The sequence below is a fragment of the Athene cunicularia genome (assembly GCF_003259725.1).
Source record: "Athene cunicularia isolate RWA chromosome 2 unlocalized genomic scaffold, athCun1 chr2_part2, whole genome shotgun sequence".
NCBI classification, from domain to species: Eukaryota; Metazoa; Chordata; class Aves; order Strigiformes; family Strigidae; genus Athene; species Athene cunicularia.
Window position 1 is genome coordinate 4,677,086 of NW_020799096.1, and position 21,366 is coordinate 4,698,451.

General features: G+C 41.4%; 1 protein-coding gene across 2 annotated transcripts in view; it reads left to right on the forward strand.

Annotated features, from left to right (window-relative positions):
- The window catches only part of STAC (SH3 and cysteine rich domain), a 78,703-nt gene extending 57,871 nt beyond the window's left edge, over positions 1–20,832 (forward strand). For both annotated transcript variants that reach the window (XM_026843965.1, XM_026843966.1), the window contains exons 7-11: positions 4,626–4,690; positions 5,560–5,648; positions 8,705–8,756; positions 8,882–9,019; positions 17,804–20,832. In XM_026843965.1, the coding sequence (XP_026699766.1) occupies positions 4,626–4,690; positions 5,560–5,648; positions 8,705–8,756; positions 8,882–9,019; positions 17,804–17,902 (443 nt within the window). In that variant the 3' untranslated portion in view covers positions 17,903–20,832. The remainder of the gene's footprint in view (positions 1–4,625; positions 4,691–5,559; positions 5,649–8,704; positions 8,757–8,881; positions 9,020–17,803) is intronic.
- Positions 20,833–21,366: the final 534 nt, after the last annotated feature.

A 21,366-nucleotide genomic window follows, 5' to 3' on the forward strand; every position in this document is an offset into this window, starting at 1 on the left:
TTTTTTTTTTTTTTTTTTTTTTTTTTTTTTTTTTTTTTTGCGGGGGTGGGGGGGTTGTCTGCTGCTGCTAGGGCAAACAAATATGAAAAAAGATGGATTTTTGTTGTGTGGAGATGTGAACTACATACCTCTATAGCCTTCAGATTCCTGTGCCTCCTAGAATATCCAGAGACCATGAGTTAAACAGAGATTAAAAATGTAACAAAGGAAATTCAAAATGTTGTTACAGGGTGATTCACCACTTTTTCCTCCGTTGTCCACTGCCTCTTTAGCAGGCAGTTCCACATTATTACCTTGATGAATCAGGCCCATTCCAGTTGTTTTTTTTTTTTTGCCCCCATTAAAAAACTGTCTCTGCAAATAAGATTTTAGGAGAATGTATGTTTGAGACTCTGCTTAAAGTGAAACAGGGGAAAAGACACAACCTGCAGAAGAATGAAAGGACCCAGTACATGTGTGGCTACGTAATTGTTCCTATACACTCCTATGACAACAACTTCAAGGGAAAATTCGTTCATTCAGGCCCTGGCATACATACTATGAAGCAAAGCTTCTACATTTACAACTGCAAAATGGCATATCTAATTTAGAGCCCTTCACCCTCCTCTAAGCCAGTTATACTCCTTCACTGCTGTGAGTTGCCATCTGTAACAAAAGTCCCGCAAGCCAAAATGTTCTTGAAGTGGCATGTATGAGCCTGTTATCAACAGGGATTTGAGCACTTTTGTCTTGACTCAGGTTCTGCATGTACTCCCTGGAGACACAGGTTTGGTGAGCACTTCTCAGCAAACACAAGGACACAGTCCAGCTCCCTCTCCACCTGCTGGGTCAGCTCCACAGCTCATGAGGCCATACATTAGTAACTTCGATTTATCTTCTGACACTGAACAGAAATTACTCCAAACATGATAACTCCACTTTGTCTAGTGAATGACTTTCTGCAAGTCCAAAATACTCCTGGTTACCCAACTCATTATTCACCAGAGTTTTTCTATTTGTCTCCCTAACTCCTTTTCCTCTGGACACAAAAACCTAAACATAGTCATTTGAGCAGGACTTAAAACACTGACAGATTCTACTGGCAGTATTTTACACCTCTTTATGCAGATATCAGATATACAGATATCCCTCTACTAGAAGATACAGGAAATGAATTTTATTTTTAAGGTTTTTCAGCTGGTACTCGTAACAGTTTTTAGGGTCAGAGTCCCTCTATAACAGGACTTGGTGAGAAGCACAGTGAGGCCACCAGGTCAGCTGCAGTCAGACCACCTGGACACAACTTGGGGCATTTTCAGGTTAAATGCTGCAGGCATCAGCTCACATGCTATCTTCACATTCACACATTGGACTTTATGACTTCAATATTTAACTCAAGGAGCAAAGGAGAGTTTACAGCTTTTGCAAGGCGGCGCTAGCCACTCAAAATGATAACAAAGATGCTGTGAGGCTGTGCAGGGTGGAAATCAGGAGGTTTAAAGCCCAGCTAGAAATTAATCTGGCTTCACCAATCAAGGACAAGAAATGTTTCTGTAAGTATGGGAGCAGCAAAAGAAAGACCAGAGAGAGCCTCCTTCCCCTGCTAGATGCAGAAGGAAACGTGGTAACAAGTGATGAGGAGAAGGCTGAGGTGCTTAATACCTTCTTTGTCTCAGTGTTTGATAGCAAGACTAGTTGTACTGAGGGAATCCAGCCTCCACAGCCAGAAAACAGAGACTGGGAGAACGACCCCTCCACAATCCAGGAGGAGACAGTCAGTGACCTGCTGCATCACACAGACACACACAGGTCTATGGGACCGGATGGAATACACCCGAGGCTGCTGGAGGAGCTGTCTGGGTGCTCGCCAACCTGCTTTCCATCATTTACCAGAAGTCCTGGCTGACTGGGGAGGTCCGAATTGATTGAAAATTAGCCATCTATAAGAAGGGTCAGAAGGATGATCCGGGAAATTACAGGCCTGTCAGCTTGACTTCGGTGCCCAGGAGGCTGATGGAGCAGCTCATCCTGAGAACCATCACACAACACATGCGGGACAGCCAAATGCTCAGGCCCAGTCAGCATGGGTTTATGAAAGGCAGGTCCTGCCTGACAAACCTGATCTGCTTCTAGAACAGGGCGACCTGCTTATTGGATGAGGGAAACGCTGTGGATGTAGTTTACCTTGACTTTAGCAAGGCTTTTGACACCATTTCCCACAGCATTCTCCTGGTGAAACTGGCTGCTCGAGGTTTGGACAATCACACACTTTGCTGAGTAAAAAACTGTCTGGATGGCCGGGCCCAGAGAGTTGTGGTGAATGGAGTTAAATCCAGTTGGCGGCCGGTCAGGAGTGGTGTCCCCCAGGGCTCGGTGTTGGGGCCACTCCTGTTTAACATCTTTATTGATGATCTAGACGAGGGGATCGAGTGCACCCTCAGTCAGTTTGCAGATGACCCCAAGTTGGGTGGGAGTGCTGATCTGCTCGAGGGTGGGGAGGCTCTGCAGAGAGACCTGGACAGGCTGGAGCCATGGGCTGAGGTCAACTGGAGTTTCAATAAGGCCAAATGCCGGGGGCTGCCCTTGGGCCACAACAACCCCCAGCAGTGCTACAGGCTTGGGGAGGAGTGGCTGGAGAGCTGCCAGTCAGAGAGGGACCTGGGGGTGTGGATTGACAGCCGGCTGAACAGGAGCCAGCAGTGTGCCCAGGTGGCCAAGAAGGCCAATGGCATCCTGGCTTGTGTCAGCAATAGCGTGGCCAGCAGGGACAAGGAAGGGATCTTACCCCTGTACTTGGCACTGGTGAGGCCGCCCCTCGATTCCTGTGTTCAGTTTTGGGCCCCTCACTACAAAAAGGACATTGAATGACTCGAGCGTGTCCAGAGAAGGGCAACGGAGCTGGGGCAGGGTCTGGAGCACAGGTCTGATGGGGAGCGGCTGAGGGAACTGGGGGTGTTTAGTCTGGAGAAGAGGAGGCTGAGGGGAGACCTCATCGCCCTCTACAGCTACCTGAAAGGAGGGTGCAGAGACCTGGGGATGAGTCTCTTGAATCAAGTAACAAGCGATAGAACAAGAGGGAATGGCCTCAAGTTGCACCAGGGAAGGTTTGGTCTAGATATTAGGAAGTATTTCTTTACAGAACGGGTTGTTAGGCCTTGAGGGAGGTGGTGGAGTCCCCATCCCTGGAGGGGTTTAAGAGTCAGGTTGACCCAGCACTTAAGGATATGGTGTAGTTGGGAACTGTCAGTGTGAGGTTAATGTTGGACTGGGTGATCTTCAAGGTCTTTTCCAAGCTCGATGGTTCTGTGATTCTGTGAATGTTTTCTTACATTTTATTAGAGAACATATCCTTGTATGTGCTTGTGGATGCACGCCACTTTGTACAAAATCTTTCTCATGCATGCTGTGGCTGCCATTTTAGCTCTCTTTTCACTGTTATGAGAACACTACATTTTCTTAATGTCTAAGCACAACTATCTACTATCAAGGAACCTTATTTCACTCGTAAAACTTCTACAAAGATTCTTTGCTTGGTTGTAATTTACAGTGTAGAATAGCCACAGAAATATGTATTAATGGAAGAAAGGGTGAGCAACTGAAAGAGCAGAGGGGGAAAGAAATTCAGCAGTTTGGTGTTCCCTGGCACCTTCTTTCCCCTGAACACATGTAACTATCACAGAGAAACAAAAAGAAAACACACTCAATCAATCTGCTACTTATTACCATTTTGGAGATTTCCAAATTGTTAGAGACTACAAAATCCAGCTTCTGTTCTAAACACCTGCAGAGGTAAATGGTGGGAGAAGAGGCTGATGGCTTTCGCTGCTCAAAGATCCCAACTATTAAAATCATACTCAGACTTTATCCAGAAGCAAGGAATACCAGGCGATTATTAAAATGTGAAGGGAGAATTTAGTCAATGTAATAAAGCCAGTGTGGTCAGTCAGCTCATGAAGAAATGATAATAGAGGATAAGTGATTAGCTACCTGGTACGTTAGGTGCTGTGCCCATTGGTTTAGTGTGAGTTTCTGGTTAGTAACTTAGAAGCAAATTTTTGCACATACAGACCTGTGTCTCAGATAACCCATCCCGATTTGAAAGTAATTCAGGTAGCTCCTACAAAGTCAGAGAGCGAGGCATCGTAACCATTGCCCCCTCAGGCAGGGACTACAGGAGAGAGAGTTCAAAGGCGGCTATCAAACATTTAGAGATAGAGAGGAAAGAAGAGGGTTTGCATACAGACTTCTCACAATATTTCTCATATATGGTCATCAGGTTTTGCAGGTGCTTTTAAACAGAAATACTGCTTGCCCTAAACATGAAAATACAGCACTCAGGCTGCTGGACTTTAAATAGTAATGTAATTAGGAGACTTAGGTTCTATTCCCACTGCTGTATTTGTATATATTCATCTAATCAAAACGGATTATTTGTTACAGTTGTAAATTTTTCAGGACAGATTGTTTTGTGCCATGTGCCAGTGATATACATGGTTTTGTTGGGGGTATAGAGGGGTTCAGAGGAGAGCACAAGTGATGAAAGAAAGTAAGGGGGAAAAGGAAGAGATTAAGAAAATAAAGGTGATCCTGATGAGGCAAAGAGTCTTAAACTACTCCTAAAATGTCATGTATTTGCTTTATTTCAGTGTTTACATACTCCGAAAATGGCACAGAACACTTTGGAGAAGAACCAAAAAGTATACATTCCTCGGTATGGGCATAAGTTTTGTGAGAATGCAGTGTGAATGGGAAGTCAGTTAACAGTCTTGTTTTATGGATTGGTGAGGACCTTGAGTAGATCTGCTGGGGACCTGCTGTTCTGGAGAAGCATTGATATCTGACTGTCATGTTTTTATACCATTTTGGGGCCACTGGCTGCAGTTGGAAACAATATACAGGACTGGATGGCTCTTTGGTTTACCTGTTATGGTCCTTTATTACAAATGGATTTTGTGAAAACGAAAGACCCAGTGTGTAGGCGGTGTCATTACGATAGAACTGCAGGAACATAAAAATCACAGATTTGATTTGGAAACTTATTTAGGGTTTGGTTTATGTGTTTTTTTTCCTTCGGATTACCAGTGGAGAAAGTGCGGAGAGTAGCCAGTCTTCTTTGTGGGAAGTCCAGCACAAGCAGCTTTCTGTTTCAGAAAGTGATTTTCCCACCCTGTTTTCTGGACCTGTGCATTGTACAACTCTAGCTCTATCCATAATGAGGACTGTATAATAGACACCTTACATAATGCCAGTAATACTCTACTGGGCTTGTAAGAGTCATAATTAACAGTGAGCAAAAGGCAGAATCCTTTTTTGAGATCTCACCCAAAAGACCAACTTGTGCAGATTTCTGATTCTGTTCTATGGAAGCCTGGAATTTGATCTTGGAGTTCAAAGAATCTGATATCTCAATGAAGTAGTTTCTGCCTTAGTGGCTATAGTCCTCCAAGGTGTGAAAGCAATGAGATGATTCTGGTTCATTTCTTGGAAGATCAGGCCCTAGTTCCTCAGTCTCTAAAAAAGTGTAGCAAATTCCTGTACAGGACAGATATTTAAATTTTCTCTTTCTCTTTTTTCTTAAAGGGACCATTTTATAAAAGCACGTTACAAATGAACACCTATGTTGCCTTGTACAAATTTGTACCACAAGAAAATGAAGACTTGGAGATGAGGTAAAGACCCAAAATGTTTGTTAGTTGATTTGACCCTTGCAAAATGAGGGTCATATGGCTGAATATGACTTGGGGGGAGAGAGAGTTCATTCTGACATTTATACTAAACATATTTTATAGAGGTAGACACTCGTAGATACAAAGATATTCTCATAGATAAAAAAGCTGGTGACCAGTTTTTTTGGCAAGGACACAATAGATAATTTTCAAAAACACTTATGTCACTTTAGGAACAAGATGTCTTTCAGCTAGAAAATATTCAGTTTTCAGGTGCTTTGTTTTTTCATCCAGAAGCTTTCAACTAGGAATTCCTCAGCACCTCTTATGCTAATGCTGAACATTTTGCCAGTCCTGTTTGATTTTTCCTCACATTCAGGTTATGTCTGAGAAAAGAGAATGATGTCAAGCTGCTGGATGGCAGTGTTTTTACATGAGAAAGATGCATTCTGAGCTTTGCAAAGTAACCTTGTTAATTATAATTTTTAACACTTCCTTCCTCAGTTCTGCATTCATTGTACAAGGTCTAATCCAAGCACACTGAAGGGAAAGGCCATCTTTCTTTTAGTGCAATTAGTTTGACTCGTGCTACTTGCATTTTGCATGGTCTTGCTCTTGTGAAATGTGTCTGCACTCTTCAAGGCATTCCCTACATCAAAATAATCATGCACATGCCACTGAATTTAGGGAGTTGCTAGGGAAATGCCCCTCTCATCAGCATTTCCTTCACCAAAAACCTTTTTCCTGTTCCCAGCTGTGCCTTCTCATTTCTCTGGAACAAATGGATGGGATGTAAGGCAGAAATTCCCTATCATTCTGCTTTGCTAGCATCAGGGTAAGGTGATGTTTAGTGCAACTTGCCAACTATTCTGAGGGGCTGAGGGATTCCACTTTGCATCCTGCTTCTTTAGGGGTGTATTCCAGCCTGCGTGCTTGTTCCATGAAGAGGAACACTGCTCAGACAAGACTGCACTAGGTTATGATCCTCATCAATACATAACAATCCAGAAAACACATCATTCTCCAAAATTCTCCTGTTCCTCATATTAGGGAGAAAAGAAACCTGTGGTCTGCAACCTAGACCTGTCACAACTAACATGTTTTTTTCCAGAGACACCAGCCAGGCTTTAGAGTAGTGTTACTCGGTTACAGCAACATTGTTTGTCCCATGGCCAGAAATTTGGTAATACATGGGTTAACACTGTTTCATAAGGGATGCCAAAAAGCTAGTAAACTTCAGGGCTGATGAGTGCCTGTCTTACCACATACCGAAATCTAGAGCTCTGATGTAGAGCAGACAACTTAACCAGGGTTTTTATTTACAGAAGAAAAAAGATGAGACCCAAGAGTGAGTTCAACCAGTAGTGAACAGCAAGCAGGCTGCTGCCTTTTAGGGATTAGCAGCCTAAATCTAGGCAGCAAGAGTAACATAGGCCCAGATGGGATTTATATTCTGAATCCTTTTTACAGATTAGAGACATCATGTTAGCCCCATGTTAAAAAACATTAGAAAGCAAAATCTGCAGGTCTTGCATCTAAGAATCTCAGTGCTCAGACCACTGACATGAAGGGACTTTAGGTTCAGTTGCCATCTTTCTCTGACAGCCAAATAAATTTATACTTTGTAGGTTAGTTTTGTAATAACCATGCTGAAGGGTATTTGGCGCATGGGTATCTCTAAATCCTTCTTGTTGAAAATGTTCTTCCTTGCAGTGTAAGAGTTTCAAGGGTGTTACAGCCTATTCGCTTTGAGGTGGCAAGATGGGCTCCCTCAAAACCTCGTAAAGTGTTTTATATTAAATATTAACGGGAATCAGATGTCCTTTCCCATGGAAAAAATCTGTTACCACTGGGATACCAAGTTGTCCTTTTTCTCTAGCTTCCTTTCTCACCTAGCAACACTTAATTATTCCAAACACACTGGAAGAGCTTCCTCAAGAGGGCTTGAGGAAAATCCTACCCTGTTGCTATTGATAGCATCTTTCTGTGAAAGCTGGAAAACACTGATTCAGATTGCACAGGGTTATAAGACAAGATGTCTGTTTCTCCAGTTGTCAGCAGCAACGATAACCACTTGGGAAGTGGACCAAAGAGTCCCACCACTGCCCCCACCTCCAGCTGCACCCTGGACAGGTCCACATCTTCTATGCATGCTCTGAAAGAGTTGGTTAAATTGGACCTATTATCCAGATGTGTTTGCAAGCTCTTGTGCTGATACCTCAACAATACAGTAAGCCTAAGAGGGAATGTAAGGAAAGCTGAATAATTAGGGGTCAAACATTAATTTTATTAAGATCAAAGAAATGCCTGTTATCAAGCAGACAGAGCTTTCTGAGGTTAATCCATTTGCAAATGGGCTGCCACTTACTTTCTACAATGCAGCGCTATTATAATTACATAATAACATTGATGAAGTGCCACCAGTGGGGGGAAGGAGGTCACATAACTGTTCAACTACCTGCACAAAATCAGCTCAGCACATTTTTGCTATTAGCATTTCCAGCCAAATTATTCTCCTAGCTCTGCTTTGGAACTAGTCAGCTGGATGCTGATACTTAGCAATTACATCCCTGCACCACACATTATAAAGGTAAATATGTCCCATTCAAATCAAAAAGACATTCTTGGGCAGAATTATATCCCTGCTGACTAATTGCCTTTGTCAGTTAAATAGAACTATTTTCCTGCTGCCTTCCTTCTGCAATCACAGCTTGAAAACACAGATGATAAAGTGCTGTGTCCCAACAATGTGAAATGTCTTAAAGTAACGCGATAATGTCTGTAACAACTAGGGACTGTATTTTAAACAGTTTCTTATCAAACAGGAAGCAAAAATTCCAGTTCACAGATGTTGTCTCAAAATAAAGATCTAGCCCCAATATACAGAGACTCTCTGTATGACTGAAGAAACCCTTGCTGCCTCATTGAGTTTACCTTCAGCAAATGTTCATATAAAATAACCAAGAACAGACCACCTTCCTATTAGAAAGTAGTTGTGGAAGCTGATGCAGCATTACAATTAAAAGTCATCTTAATTACTATTCCTCTTCTAATTACAGGCCAGGGGATATGATCACTCTTCTGGAAGACTCCAATGAAGACTGGTGGAAGGTACGTGCTAATTATTTTATATCTGGTTTCTTTCCAAAGGGAAGAATATGTTCTTTTCAATGCTGAACTTGTATTAAAAATAGTAGTGTTAACAATCTTCTTCTATCAATATGTTTTCTCCACAGGGGAAAATTGATGACAGAACTGGATTTTTTCCTGCTAACTTTGTTCAAAGAGTGCAACACGATGAGAGGATTTACAGGTGTATCAGGACATTCATTGGCTGCAAGGAACAGGGACAGATAACTCTGAAAGAGAACCAGGTAAGTTCCCCTGTGCAGGATCCCCACCGGATTTGAGCATCCAGCAGTTTGACCAATGACTGGAGGGAAAGTGGTGCAAGATGAGCACAGGCAGATGCTCTTCACTGCAATTTTACTACAAGAATTATTATTTGCATGGTAATAGTGTCTAGTAGCCAGTTAAGACCAGTGTTGGCCTTCTACAAACACATAATCCTTGCCTAATGTAGCCTAAATTTTCAGTCTCACAGATGTTCATAAATATACTTTATATATTATGAACTCTCCTACTGACTTCAGAAGGACAGCTTGAAGAACACACAGTCTTGGAGTTAGATATTGTGTGGCTGAAAAATGATCTGGTTTTCTCCTCACTATTAGAACTAATTAATAAAAGACAGGGGTTTCCTCCCCAGACCTTAACTTACCTAAAGGTCTAAACATAACTTATTGTTTTGGCTTCAGCAGGAACAGAGTTAAGACAATACCAAACAAACCTGTAAATCTTAAATTTAACTCTAGTTCACCAGCTGCAAGGTATCTTTAATCATTTATTACTTGTGTCACCAAGGTATCTTTAATCATTTATTACTTGTGTCACCACTTACCCTCTTCACAGGCTATATTTTATTCTAAACAAGAGCTGCTGCGAGCTAAAGTACACCAGGTACAGTGAGGACTCACAGGGTCCACTCTCCCTGGTTTACTTTCATCAGTTCTTTCTACTTGGTGTCCTTCAGGTGGGTTCACTAGGCAAAAGATTTGTCTTTGATCTGATTTTAAACATGATTTTTACACAATGTTTACCAGATGTTTAATACATCTAAGTGTCAAGTCTTGTGATGTTGCTATAAATTCTTGCTGTGGTAAAGTGAGAGAAGACTATGGCTCAAAAGCTGCCTTAAGGGACAGTCAGGTCTGTGGTATAAGCTCATGTTAATAGAATGATGGGTGTTGCACAGCTTCAGTTCTCTGACACCTGGATGAAATAGAAAGTTAGATTTTTTTCGCTGCCTCTTGTGAAGCCCAATATTCTTCCAGCTCATTAGGCATTTCTTTTCCTTTGGCCATTGATGTCATATCACCAGGAACTGATTGCCTTACAGTGCCTGGACAGCCACTGATTTTAACAAAGTAGAGCAGAAATCATCATCAGAGGGGACTTCAGGGCCATAGATCTTTCCATGCAGAACTTCTGTAACACTTCACTGGTGAATAAAAGTAACTTATACCATTGCTGCTGCTGTCTTGTGGCATAGCAAAACACACAGATGCTAGCCATCCTTGGGTATACACAGCTTTTTAAGGAAGGTACAGCAATACAGTGATCAGAATATATTTTAACTGTCCTTGGGTACATAATACACTGGGAAGCCCTGAAGTTGCTAGAAAGAGATAAAGGATTTAATTTTGTTTTACCCAGCATTTCTTTTGATTGTTTATATATGTGCACATGGAGGAAAAAATATTACCAAAGCAGAATGAGAGACTTTGCACCCTTTGTGCTCTAGAATAAGCAATACACAAGGGCAAAGCTTGGGGCAATGATAGTGTGGGAATATAGTGTGCCACCAAGAAAGAATGGCCAAGGTCTGAGTCCCTTGTTGTCTGTGGGCATACCAGATCCTCTCTGTTAGTGTGGCTGCTGCTGCAAACAGTAAGGGCCAGTTTCTTGTCTTTCTTCTCAACAAACCACAGTTTCCAAGTGGGCATGTCTGGCAGCTTCATCTAAACACAAGGACTTCCTATTGTCTCTATTTCATAATAGACTCGCAAGGGAGCTCGCAGTCAGGGGCATGTCATCATCTCTGGTAGGGCAGGAGGTAAAGAAAGGGATAAATCCATCCTGTCTGCCTACTTTCTCTTTTTTAGCAAACTTATTCAGCTCTATCTCAAATCCACTGAAATGCTGAGCATGAATGCAGATGTTGTCAGGTCCTCACTCCACGTGGGAGATGCTTCAGAGGAAGAAAGAAATAAATAGTTGGTATAAAACAGGGGGCAGAGTTCAGACTGAACAAACACATGAATGCAGACATGAGAGAAAAGGAGTGGAGCCAACAAATCCCACTCTACCCTTGCACAAATTATGCAAAAAGGGAACTCTCAAGTAGCTTCAAGGCCATTTTGAGTAATTTCCAGGTGAGAGTCACAGCAAGGCTATAGACACTCATCTTCTTCCTGCTGTGCCTCCATACAGGGTTTGAGCCACCCATAATAGCCCCCAGTGAGAGCTGGCAGCGTGCACAGGGCCAATGTGTAGAGACAGCATGGGGACAGGAGGCCCTGAACCTGACCTGTGGGACGTGTGCCCACCATGGAGATCACTGCCTGAATGGCACAATTTATTTATTTTATTTTTTTTTAACAGAACAACTTTGCCTTCACTGTTGAAAAACATTTTAATTGTTATTGGGAATTTTTTACTTTAAAAACTTACTTTATATTTCCAAAGTCAAATTTCCTTCCTTCTTTCTTCAGCCAGTTATCTTATTTTCTGCCTTCTATTTCCCCATTGTTTTCCATATGAAGCAGAGAGAGGGGTATAACAGGGAAGGCATAAAAAGAAAAAAGTATTCAAAATTACATTTCTGGGAAAAGCATGGCAGAATTTTTTGTTGTTGTTGTTCTCTTTGGGTATTTCTGTGAGATGTAACCAGCCATTTTAGTTGTCACGGTGTCCAGAGTCCTGTGAGTATGATATATGTACTATGTGCATAGCACTGGCTTGTTCCAGATTAGCAAGAAGGGAAGATTATTCATTGCTACCAATTCCTGTCAAGTCTAATTTTATCTAGAAAAACTCATTAACTGGTTTAACAAATTCTTGTGATGATAGTATGGCAAATTGTCTCAATTTTATACTGTTAATTCACTGGGTCAGATTCTGCAGGATCTAATGAGTCCAGAGACATTCTGACAACACAGGCAAGGATGATGCGTCAACAGAAAAACTTACCCGGTGACAATAATGTGAATTTGCATTATATTGCTTGATAACATCCATGGTTTATACTGCAAGTCTCTATCCCCTTTGTGCCTTATATGAATGTTCCCAGGTAAAGCCTATTCTTGTGAGGCAAAAGACCATACATTCTCATCAGAAAAGCCACATGATTAGCCAAGCAGAGACATTTTTGAAGTCTGAAGCACAGTGGGTGGGGCTTTCTCTGGAATTGCTTGGCAGTTTCATGTCCTGGGAATAATATTTTGAGCTTCAGCTTCAAGCAAACCTTTCTGGCAAAGCCAGTACTCAAGGAGAGGACTGAGGGAAAAACAATACAATTTGATTATCCATCTTGAGCAATATGCACGAGCTAGTCTTCACAAAGGATCCCTTGAAAATTTCATTACGAAATATGAAACCCAGCCCTGGGGGAGGAAGAGTGTACTGCTTCAGCATCTTGCAGTTTAGCATTCACTAACAGATCTGTGGGTCCCTAAACCATTTCAGTAGATGACTGGGCACCACAGGGCTCTAACAGGAACCTGTGGGAAGGAAGCAGACATAGCCCCTGACATCAATAAAGCAAGATTATTAACAGGGAAGCCAAACCCAGCCAATTTCTGTGGCTTTCCACTCTTTTAGGCTGTCTCACACACAATACTGGCTACATAATTTTCAACTCTGATTGACTGTACCATCACTCGGTTATATAAAGTTTTCTCCAGCTTGTAACTCTGCTCTAGCATACCAGAATTCAGTACGACACATTATACAAATGCTTCTTTGTGTCACTAAAGGCTCTGATTTGACCTCTTTTCACAAAAGAAAAGGTCACCATATCTAATATATCATCAACGTTTGGAAAAGCATATTTTAAAATGCCTCTAACATTTTTGCTTATCCTTATTTTTAAAGAAGTCATAATAATCTATTGTTTGAATATCTGTTTTTATTCCTCTGGTAACATCCTACTTAAATAAAGGAAATTACCTTTTTTAAAAAAAAAAAACAAACTACTCACGCCCTTCACTGGATGCCTCTCTGAGATCTACAGTCACACTAGCACAAACCACTTTAGAGTTGGGCTTTATGTGATTAAATAACACAATTGATTTTAAATTGCATAACTGATCTTGTGCAATAAAAATTACCCCAAGCCATGACATTTGTAATAAGACTGTCAATCAGAAACTCTCAGCCTCATCCAGATCTGGACTGTGAGTTTACATAAAGATCAGTGCAACAGATCCATTTTGTGATGGATGTGTTTTATAAATGTCACTGATGTAAACTAGCCCTTTTACCAAAAGCATCTCTCAGCCAGCTTCTGCAGTGACTGCAGACAGGTCACCACTGTTGTGATGGCCACAGCCTCCAAGCCTGAGCTGTCAGCCTTGCTGTCCTCTTGGCACCACAGCTCGGGAAAAAATTCCCTCCTGCCCCAACACCTAATCACACGAATTTCAAACAGAGTGGCACTTAGGCCCATGTACATTAGCAGCTATGTGCAGATATGATCCAGCAACTTCAGGAGAGCCTGGGCTTAAACATATCCACAAGTCTAGGCTCAACAAGGCAGAATTGCAGCCCAGGTCACCAGCCCCAGGGGATCCACCTGTCTTGGATCTTCTTCTGATTAGACTGGATGCTTTGTTGCTACCTGGCTTTTCACCTCACTGCCTAGGAATTACTGTATGGCCCCACATTTTTCATCCTGGGATGAACTTCTAAGAGCATGACTCAGCTGCCTTTGAAAATCTGTTGCATCACAGTGACTTATGCATTTGGACTGAATCATTTAAAACACAAATCCAGCACAGAAAGTGATGTTGCAGTTTTTTATGTGTTGCCCAGCTATAACGGCTGCACTTCACAACGAGGCTTAAGGGGAAAAGGGTCTTTTTCCAGCTAACTCTGATTTTCACTGACATCAGTTTTGCTGAACAAGGATGGGTGTCCCCGTTCATTCAGAGATACTGAGTGGCACCCAAGTTTTGCAAAAGTCCGAAACATGGGCACGGCCCATTATGCATCCAGATTAGTCCAGATCATCTTTCAAACCCTAAATAAGTGCCATAGGTAAAACAAGATAATGTTCTCAATCCAAAAGCTAATGACAGAGCAGATATAAAACCTGTCATCATCATCATTTGTGCAATGGCTGAAGGGGTATGAAAACTGAACGACTTATCATTTCCTTCCACAAAGCTCATATAGGCAGCAGCAAATGTAGAATCTCACAGTGTCCCTGTGCTGTCATTCTTACAGACAAAAAGAAAACCTGAGCTTTGAGATCTCTTGACTTAGCATTGTCTACAGGCTCCAGTACAGCTCATGAAACTGTACTGTCCTCATAACCAAACTCCTACTTCATCAGAACCAGTCTGTGGTGGACAGACGGGTTAAATATATGGGAGAGAGAAGATAAGTAAGAAACAGCTGTAGAAAATCAGGGCAAGTTCACTATTACTCCTGGACAATTACTCCTGCCACTTGAGCCCAAATTTAAAGGACTTAGGACTTAGAAGGATGGGACAGTATTAATGACCATGCAGCTTAAAGAATCATTTCCTAATTGCTCATCTCCCTCATCTGCTAGGGGCTGACTGGTGAATAAAAAATCCTCAGGGCAGATGTTGACAAGTTTAGACAACAGCCATAGTCCAAACAGTTGTTTAAGTGTTTGGGGATTTTTTTAAAACAAAATGAGATGAAAGAATGGAGAAGTGACTTTATAATATTACATCCCACTTTCAGCTAGCTATGAAGATCATTTGGTGACTGAGAAATAGCCTGAGATGCTGTTTCTTACCCTGTGCGTTACTCTACTACTAACCTCTTGAGCCAGTGGGCAGGGAAAAAAAACAAGCAAGTTTGTCTCAGTTTGTGTTGCTACCAAATTCACTGGAGAGTGGCTGCTCAGTGGCTCAATAGCTCACTTACTTTGTCAGGCCAGCAGCCTTTCCCCGAAAAAATGCCAGCCTGAGTAGCTGCCATTTTAAGCAGTTTCAAATTTGATACAGAAAACTGTGATCACCTGATAGAGATGGCACCTTGTGCCTTCACAACCATTATGTTTGCTGTCTGTCACCAGGGCTAGTCCTCAGTAACAGTTGATTCATCAGGTGGAGTCCACAACTCTGGATACTACCATACACTTATCTGGGGTTACTCCTGATTTACACCCACCTAATGTAGCCAAGAGACAAAAGCCAAGGCTAAAACTTGTGTGTGACGTCCATGGGAGCACTCACAAAAGGGGATGAGGACAAAAGTGGCCAAAGATGATGTTGTGTTTCCTCTTTTCTGAAACTGCAGAGTTTGGAGCAGCTCCAGGGCTTTGCAAAACTCCAGTAGCTGCCACAGCCTGAGGAGACTTCCTTAGTCACACAGGATTAGGAAAGTGTGTCATATTGTGGCCAAGCTTGCTCCGCCCTCAACACTTCTCCTTCCGTGGGAAGGAGAGTTTTTTTCTCTGCCATCTGAGGGCCAGCACATGCAAGACTTAGTATATTAGTGTGAGAGAAATGGAATTTGGAAGAATTGAGATCAATGTATTAGCACGTAGAATGAGAGACATTCTTACAGAAAGGCCTTGTACTCCTCGTGTCCAGAAAATCTAAAATTATTGCTGTAACAGAGCACTCCCACTGATATGAAGGAATACTCAAAACAGCAGCAGAACCAAAAAAAAAAAAACCTCTAAAAAAAGACCGAATCTGTCTTCCTTTTTCACTCCGAAGATAAAGAAGACCTGTGTTCAGAAAGCTCACTATTTTTCTTTTGTCCACAAATCATTCTGCTGACAGTACAAGACATCAGGGAAAAGCACTCTGTTCTTGTAATATTTTCTGCACAGTGCCAGAGATTAAGCAAGAAATGCAGCATGGCTAGCGAGCAGTGCAGACCTGCTGGAGGGCCCTTCTAGAATTCTGACTATTTGGGGCATTCTTTGACCCATGTAAAAAGTTAGCGGTCTTGCAGATACCTTTAGTGAGGAGGAAAGCACCGTGGTGGAGTCAGGCATTCCTTTTAATGAGCCGGGTCTAGTTATGGAGAAGCTGCAAAGGCTTCTTTTCCCACACAGCAGCAGGGATCAACCAAGAGGCATCTTTCAATCAAGATGCTCTTTCCTATTCTTGGATACTCTGCCATGCTCAGCCATCCTAGTCTTGTGCTCCTTTGCAGGCCTTTTCTCTTGTTGTTGAAGTTTTCTTAGTCTTTCTGAGAGACAAGTCCAACATCTAGTCAGAAACACTTTTCTGTACATGTGCTTTATACCTCTCTGCTTCGAACAGTGATGTGACTACAGAGGGAACAGCTGCTGTGCTAGGGATTCATGACAGAAATTAGCTTGGTTGTTTTGCAACAGAACCTGAACTAAACAGCATCAATTCCATACTTCTCCCATGCTTTCTACGTGATTTAGCCCAAACAATACTTTTTTTTTTTTTTTTTTTTTTTTTTTTTTTTTTTGTTGATACACTCAGTCATTCTGTCCCAGGGATCCCATGTGGTTAGTGTGAAGTAGGTAGTTTAAGAAAATTAATGAGACCATTTGGTTTCCAAATCTTTGTTTACAGTTACAGAGACGCGCTTGACCATTTCAAAATAGAAGAGATGACAAATATGAAGCAGCTTCACCTCCTTCTTAGGACCTTTCATTTCCCTCTGGCAGCATCAGTGGTCACTAGTAAATTTCCTGTATATAACAGAAGAACAAGCTGGCCCAGAATTCAGATGTGGTATTTAGGTGTCACCATACAATCCGTAAGAGTTATGCTGATACGGATGTAGCCATTCAGAACACTTAACAGCCATTTTTGTCCATTTATTGTATTTAAGTATTGTAAGTAAACACTGTAAATACTTACCAGAGAGAGCCTTGGTGAGTGTTAGTCCAGACAGAGGGCATTAAAGACCTGGTACTGACATCATGAGAAATCAGTGAGCTGGTCTCAATAGGGCCATCAGTTTTCTGGCTATTTTTTAGCCTGATTTGATGAGTAGGAAATATATGGTTCTTTGACACAGATGTTTGAAGACAATTCCTTATTTTGTGTGTCTTTGTGCTCAAGTTCCCCGTGTAAAGTACCTGTGCCACTAGGTTTTCAGACGGCTTGGCTATTACCAGAAGTGTCTCAGAAAGGCTCTAAAGCGGAAATACCTGAGATCACAAAGGTCTTCAGAGGATGCAAACCTTTACCATGACGTAGTATATGTGCTGTTGTAAAGACCATACGGTTTCACCACAACTATCTCCATTTGGTAGGTGCTATGCAAATATATTTGCGAAGCTGTATCCAGATCACATACTTTGGTATCCAAAACAGGCACCTGTAGATGCAAGGGCTGAATAAATAACGTAACCTACTGTTCATCTGAGAAGTACCTGGGCTCCTTAAACATGCAAAAGAGAATACGCTTGCATTCAGATCAGCTGCTACAAGTGATCCACTTTGGCATCATGATTACTTTTCTGTTGTAATCCCAACTGTTGAGGGAGCCAGCTAGCTCATGATCTGAAATACCCATGCCTCATACACAGACAACTAAATCACAAACATTACAGTAGGCTGAAGTCATAATTCAAGTTTTAAAATCTTTGATCCACCACAAAGTTCTTAACGATTTTAATGTCCCTCATGTATATGTGGCACTTCAGGGAGGCAAGGGAAAGGTAACTCTCTAATCATTAATTTTAGTTTCTTACCAAAGCAGTGAGAGTCTAAAAAGGATTGTCTTACTTATAAAAGTAACTAGCAGGATGTTTAACCCACCTGATAAATAGCCTGGACTAATTTTTCGCTTTGATCATGGCAAAGAGTTTATTATTTTTGTACCTTCTTTGCATTCAGATTTGTGTGACTTCTGAAAAGGAACATGATGGCTTTATCAAAGTATTCAGTGGGAAGAAGAAAGGCTTTGTCCCCATAGACGTCTTAGAAAACATCTGATTTCAACAGCCCACTTGCTGCAGTAGGAGCCCTTTGTTGGCAATGCCTGTCTGCCTCATCTCACACTGTGTCAACCCAGATGGGCTGTCTTGCAGATGTTCAGGGAAATAGTGAGAACTGCAACTACAAGAAGAAAAAGACATTTAGACTGCCACAGCAACACTAAGAAATAAGAAAAGTGGAATGTTTGAAAGAAAATATAGTCAGAAACCTCTAGGGAAATGAGAGGTCCTTGGATACTAACAGGAAAAAGGTAAGAAAAAAAAAAATATCTGGGCTGATTTCTGGTGCAAGATGGCTGCTACAACCCTGATGGAGATGGACAGCTTGTTCTGAAGGACTAAACTCATGTCCCGTTCTTGTGTCTTAGAAAACTGTTGGACTGCTTTCTTGTCTGAAGTGTGTATTTAGGGGGGAGGGGGGAAAATACCATTCAAACTGTCCTCATACTACAGTCTGATGCTTGTAGTAAAGTGTGACTGTGGTTCTACAGTTTTGTCCCCGGTATCAACCGATCAGTTTAAGCGTTTAATCCTGGTGTTTAGTCTCACAACAAATCAGTTTGGAGACACCATGTGAATGTCAGTTTGAGAAATGCACTGTGCCCCGGAAGTTGGCAGCTTTCTCTTTCTGTGCAAACTTCCCATATGAAAGAGTAGCGAACTTGTGTGTCCTTTGTTTTCTCTGTATACGAACAAAAGCTCTCAGCGGATGTTGGGTGTGATGGCTACTCTCATAGCTCACAAAAATAGCCAGTCCTCCAATTCACAAGCCTGCTTGGAAGCGTCCCTCTGTGTTTCCTGCACCTTCGTCTGGTGATACAGAAAATGGGCAAAATGCTGGGAGAGAGCCACAGGCTTGAAACGTTTTATATTTTTCTGTGTTTATTGCACTTAAAAGATTTTATATATTGATCCTATTTATAAAAAATAAAACAGTTAACTAACCCCCAGAAGACTTAAAATGCTAGGAAAGAACAGACTGCACATAGAAGTGAAGTCTGTAATTATCAAAATCCAGAACTCGTGACAGAAAGGCACTGAGTGTCTTAGCATTGTGTTCACACACCAAAGGTGTCTTCTTCATTTGCTAAATAGAAGTTTTGCAGATTCAGCAGTAACTACACTGACATGAATTCCTCCTTGGCATAAACCACTGTAAGCACCATGTAAATCTTCTCCACCCTAGTGAGACTGTGCAGATACCTCTGTTTTGTCCATGTAAGCCTCCATCTTCAAACACATATGAACCTTTTGGCACCTGGAGAGCAGTCTGTGGGACTCAGCCAGTGCCAAAACTGTTGTAGAGCAGGGGCCTTAAGATGTTCAAAGACAGGGAACCAAATTTCCAAATATTTAATTGGATGTAATTGCATAAAATGCACTTAAACAGCTTAGCTATGATGTAGAGATTTAAGTCCTTTCCCAAAGCTCCCTGCTGAGTCCATGCCTTATTTGACCAGCTTGAGACTGAATGCCAGTCTTTACTGCGACTAACCCCAAATTGATGTCCTAAATCCTGGTACTTCAAGAAGAAATTCATATGCTGCCAGGTTAGCATAGGCTTTTGCAAAGTTGACGCTGTCTGTAAAAACAAGGTACCGGTCCTGCGTCTGTATATGAGGCAGTTTGAATCTGTGTTGCACAGCCCAGGTGTCAATAGTTGGGTTGCCCTTTTTGAATAACTGATCTTACTCAAAGCCTTATGAAATCCAGTGCAACCCTGCACATGAGCAGAAGTTCACAGAGCAGATCAATCTTCAACCTCTCAAAGACACATTTTGCAGCTCTTACGTATCACTTAATTGCAGAGGGGGGAGTTGCAGGGGTGTCAACTGCTGAAACGTGGTCCCTCGTAACATAACTAATCTATACCAATTATTAACGTTCTCCTGGCTGATCAAATGTATCTGATGTCATATCTTCTGTGGGAATATCAGCAATTTATAAAGGGGGGTGGGGGGGGTGGGGGGTGTTACAGTTCAAACAACGAATATTTGCTCAGCTCATTTTCATAAGTAACTAAAATTTAGTGGGAGGACAGAGGATTCTGATAAGCCTTAAAGATCAAGAGGAAAAAGAGTAGAGACATATTAATCCACTCTGCTTTATAAGATTTTTTTTTTATATATTCACCTGTTCAAAGGAAATACTCAAGTGTTTGTTAGAATTAAAATATTTGCTACTTTTGATCAGGCCTGTCAAGTGGACAAAGGAAATCTGTATTAATCTATACATGTGTGCTATTGTTTACATGATTGCATCATACTGTGATTCCCTTCTATTTCAGTCTTCTATGATTTCAATTTATCCCTACAATGTGCATTGTACTATTCAAAGAACTATATGAATATTACCTACAACTCACAATGGCCTTTAATCAATGTCAGTTTGATTCCTTTTGATACTGAGCAATAAATAATAAAGTGACTGAGTATAAACAAAACAGACCTTATGTGGACTGTATTACATCTGAGAAAGCATTGCTTCTGAACCAAAGCTTTCATGGTTATCTTTTCTTTGTGTTTTTTGTTTTGTCTTTTTACTGGGCTTTTGCTGCCATTTGATATGTAGATGTAATTTATGCCTAATTTAGCAAGAAGCAGATACATGAGTCTTACTTTAAGCATGTGATTCATTGGCTATTTGCATGCTTAAAGCTGAAGCACTTTGCTGAATTAAGGTCATTTTCCTCAATTTATTTTGGATGCCTTACTCTGAATCCAGACAAGTATCCCCTCTTTTTTTTTTTTCCTACCATACGCAGTTCGCAATAGATACTGCATTAGCAAGCAGCTAAAAGTCAGACAGAAGATGGAATGGACTTTATCTGACGTATGCTCAGAAAAATTGAATTTTAGGAGATATATGCTGTTCAGATTTAATTTAATATTCTGCTTAATAAAGACTATGTGATGGTTGGAAGAAGAATAGAAGTGTATGTGTCTTGGCTTCTTTGCATCAGACTGTATCCTTTCCAGATATCCACCTTCAAGAACATTCACTAAACCCATCAGCAACAGATGTTACTGAGCATTTCCATTTAAAATCTATAGCACTTGCATTTGCCACATTTAGCAAACTATTTCTAAAGTAGTTCTGCAATGTATGTAGCATGTGTAGACTTGGAGTGAAGTTTTGTGGTGGGACCATCCTGAACATTTGTTTCTGGCAGATCAGAATGTATTTTAAGCCATTCAACATCTCCTCACAGCATAAAACTGGCTACAGAATATTTTCATAAGTGCTAGGAAAAGTAGATCAACATGAGTTGAGGATGAGCTGCCTGAATCATAAACTCCTCTCAGCCATAAATAACACAGTATCTCAGTTTCTTGTCGTCTTTCTCTAGACTTGGCCATTTTGACTCAGTGACTTCCTTCAGAGACAGATGTGGCAGAGCACAGACAGCTGTGGGCTCATTGCCCCAGGGGAACTGAGACATTTATTCCTACAAACATTTTG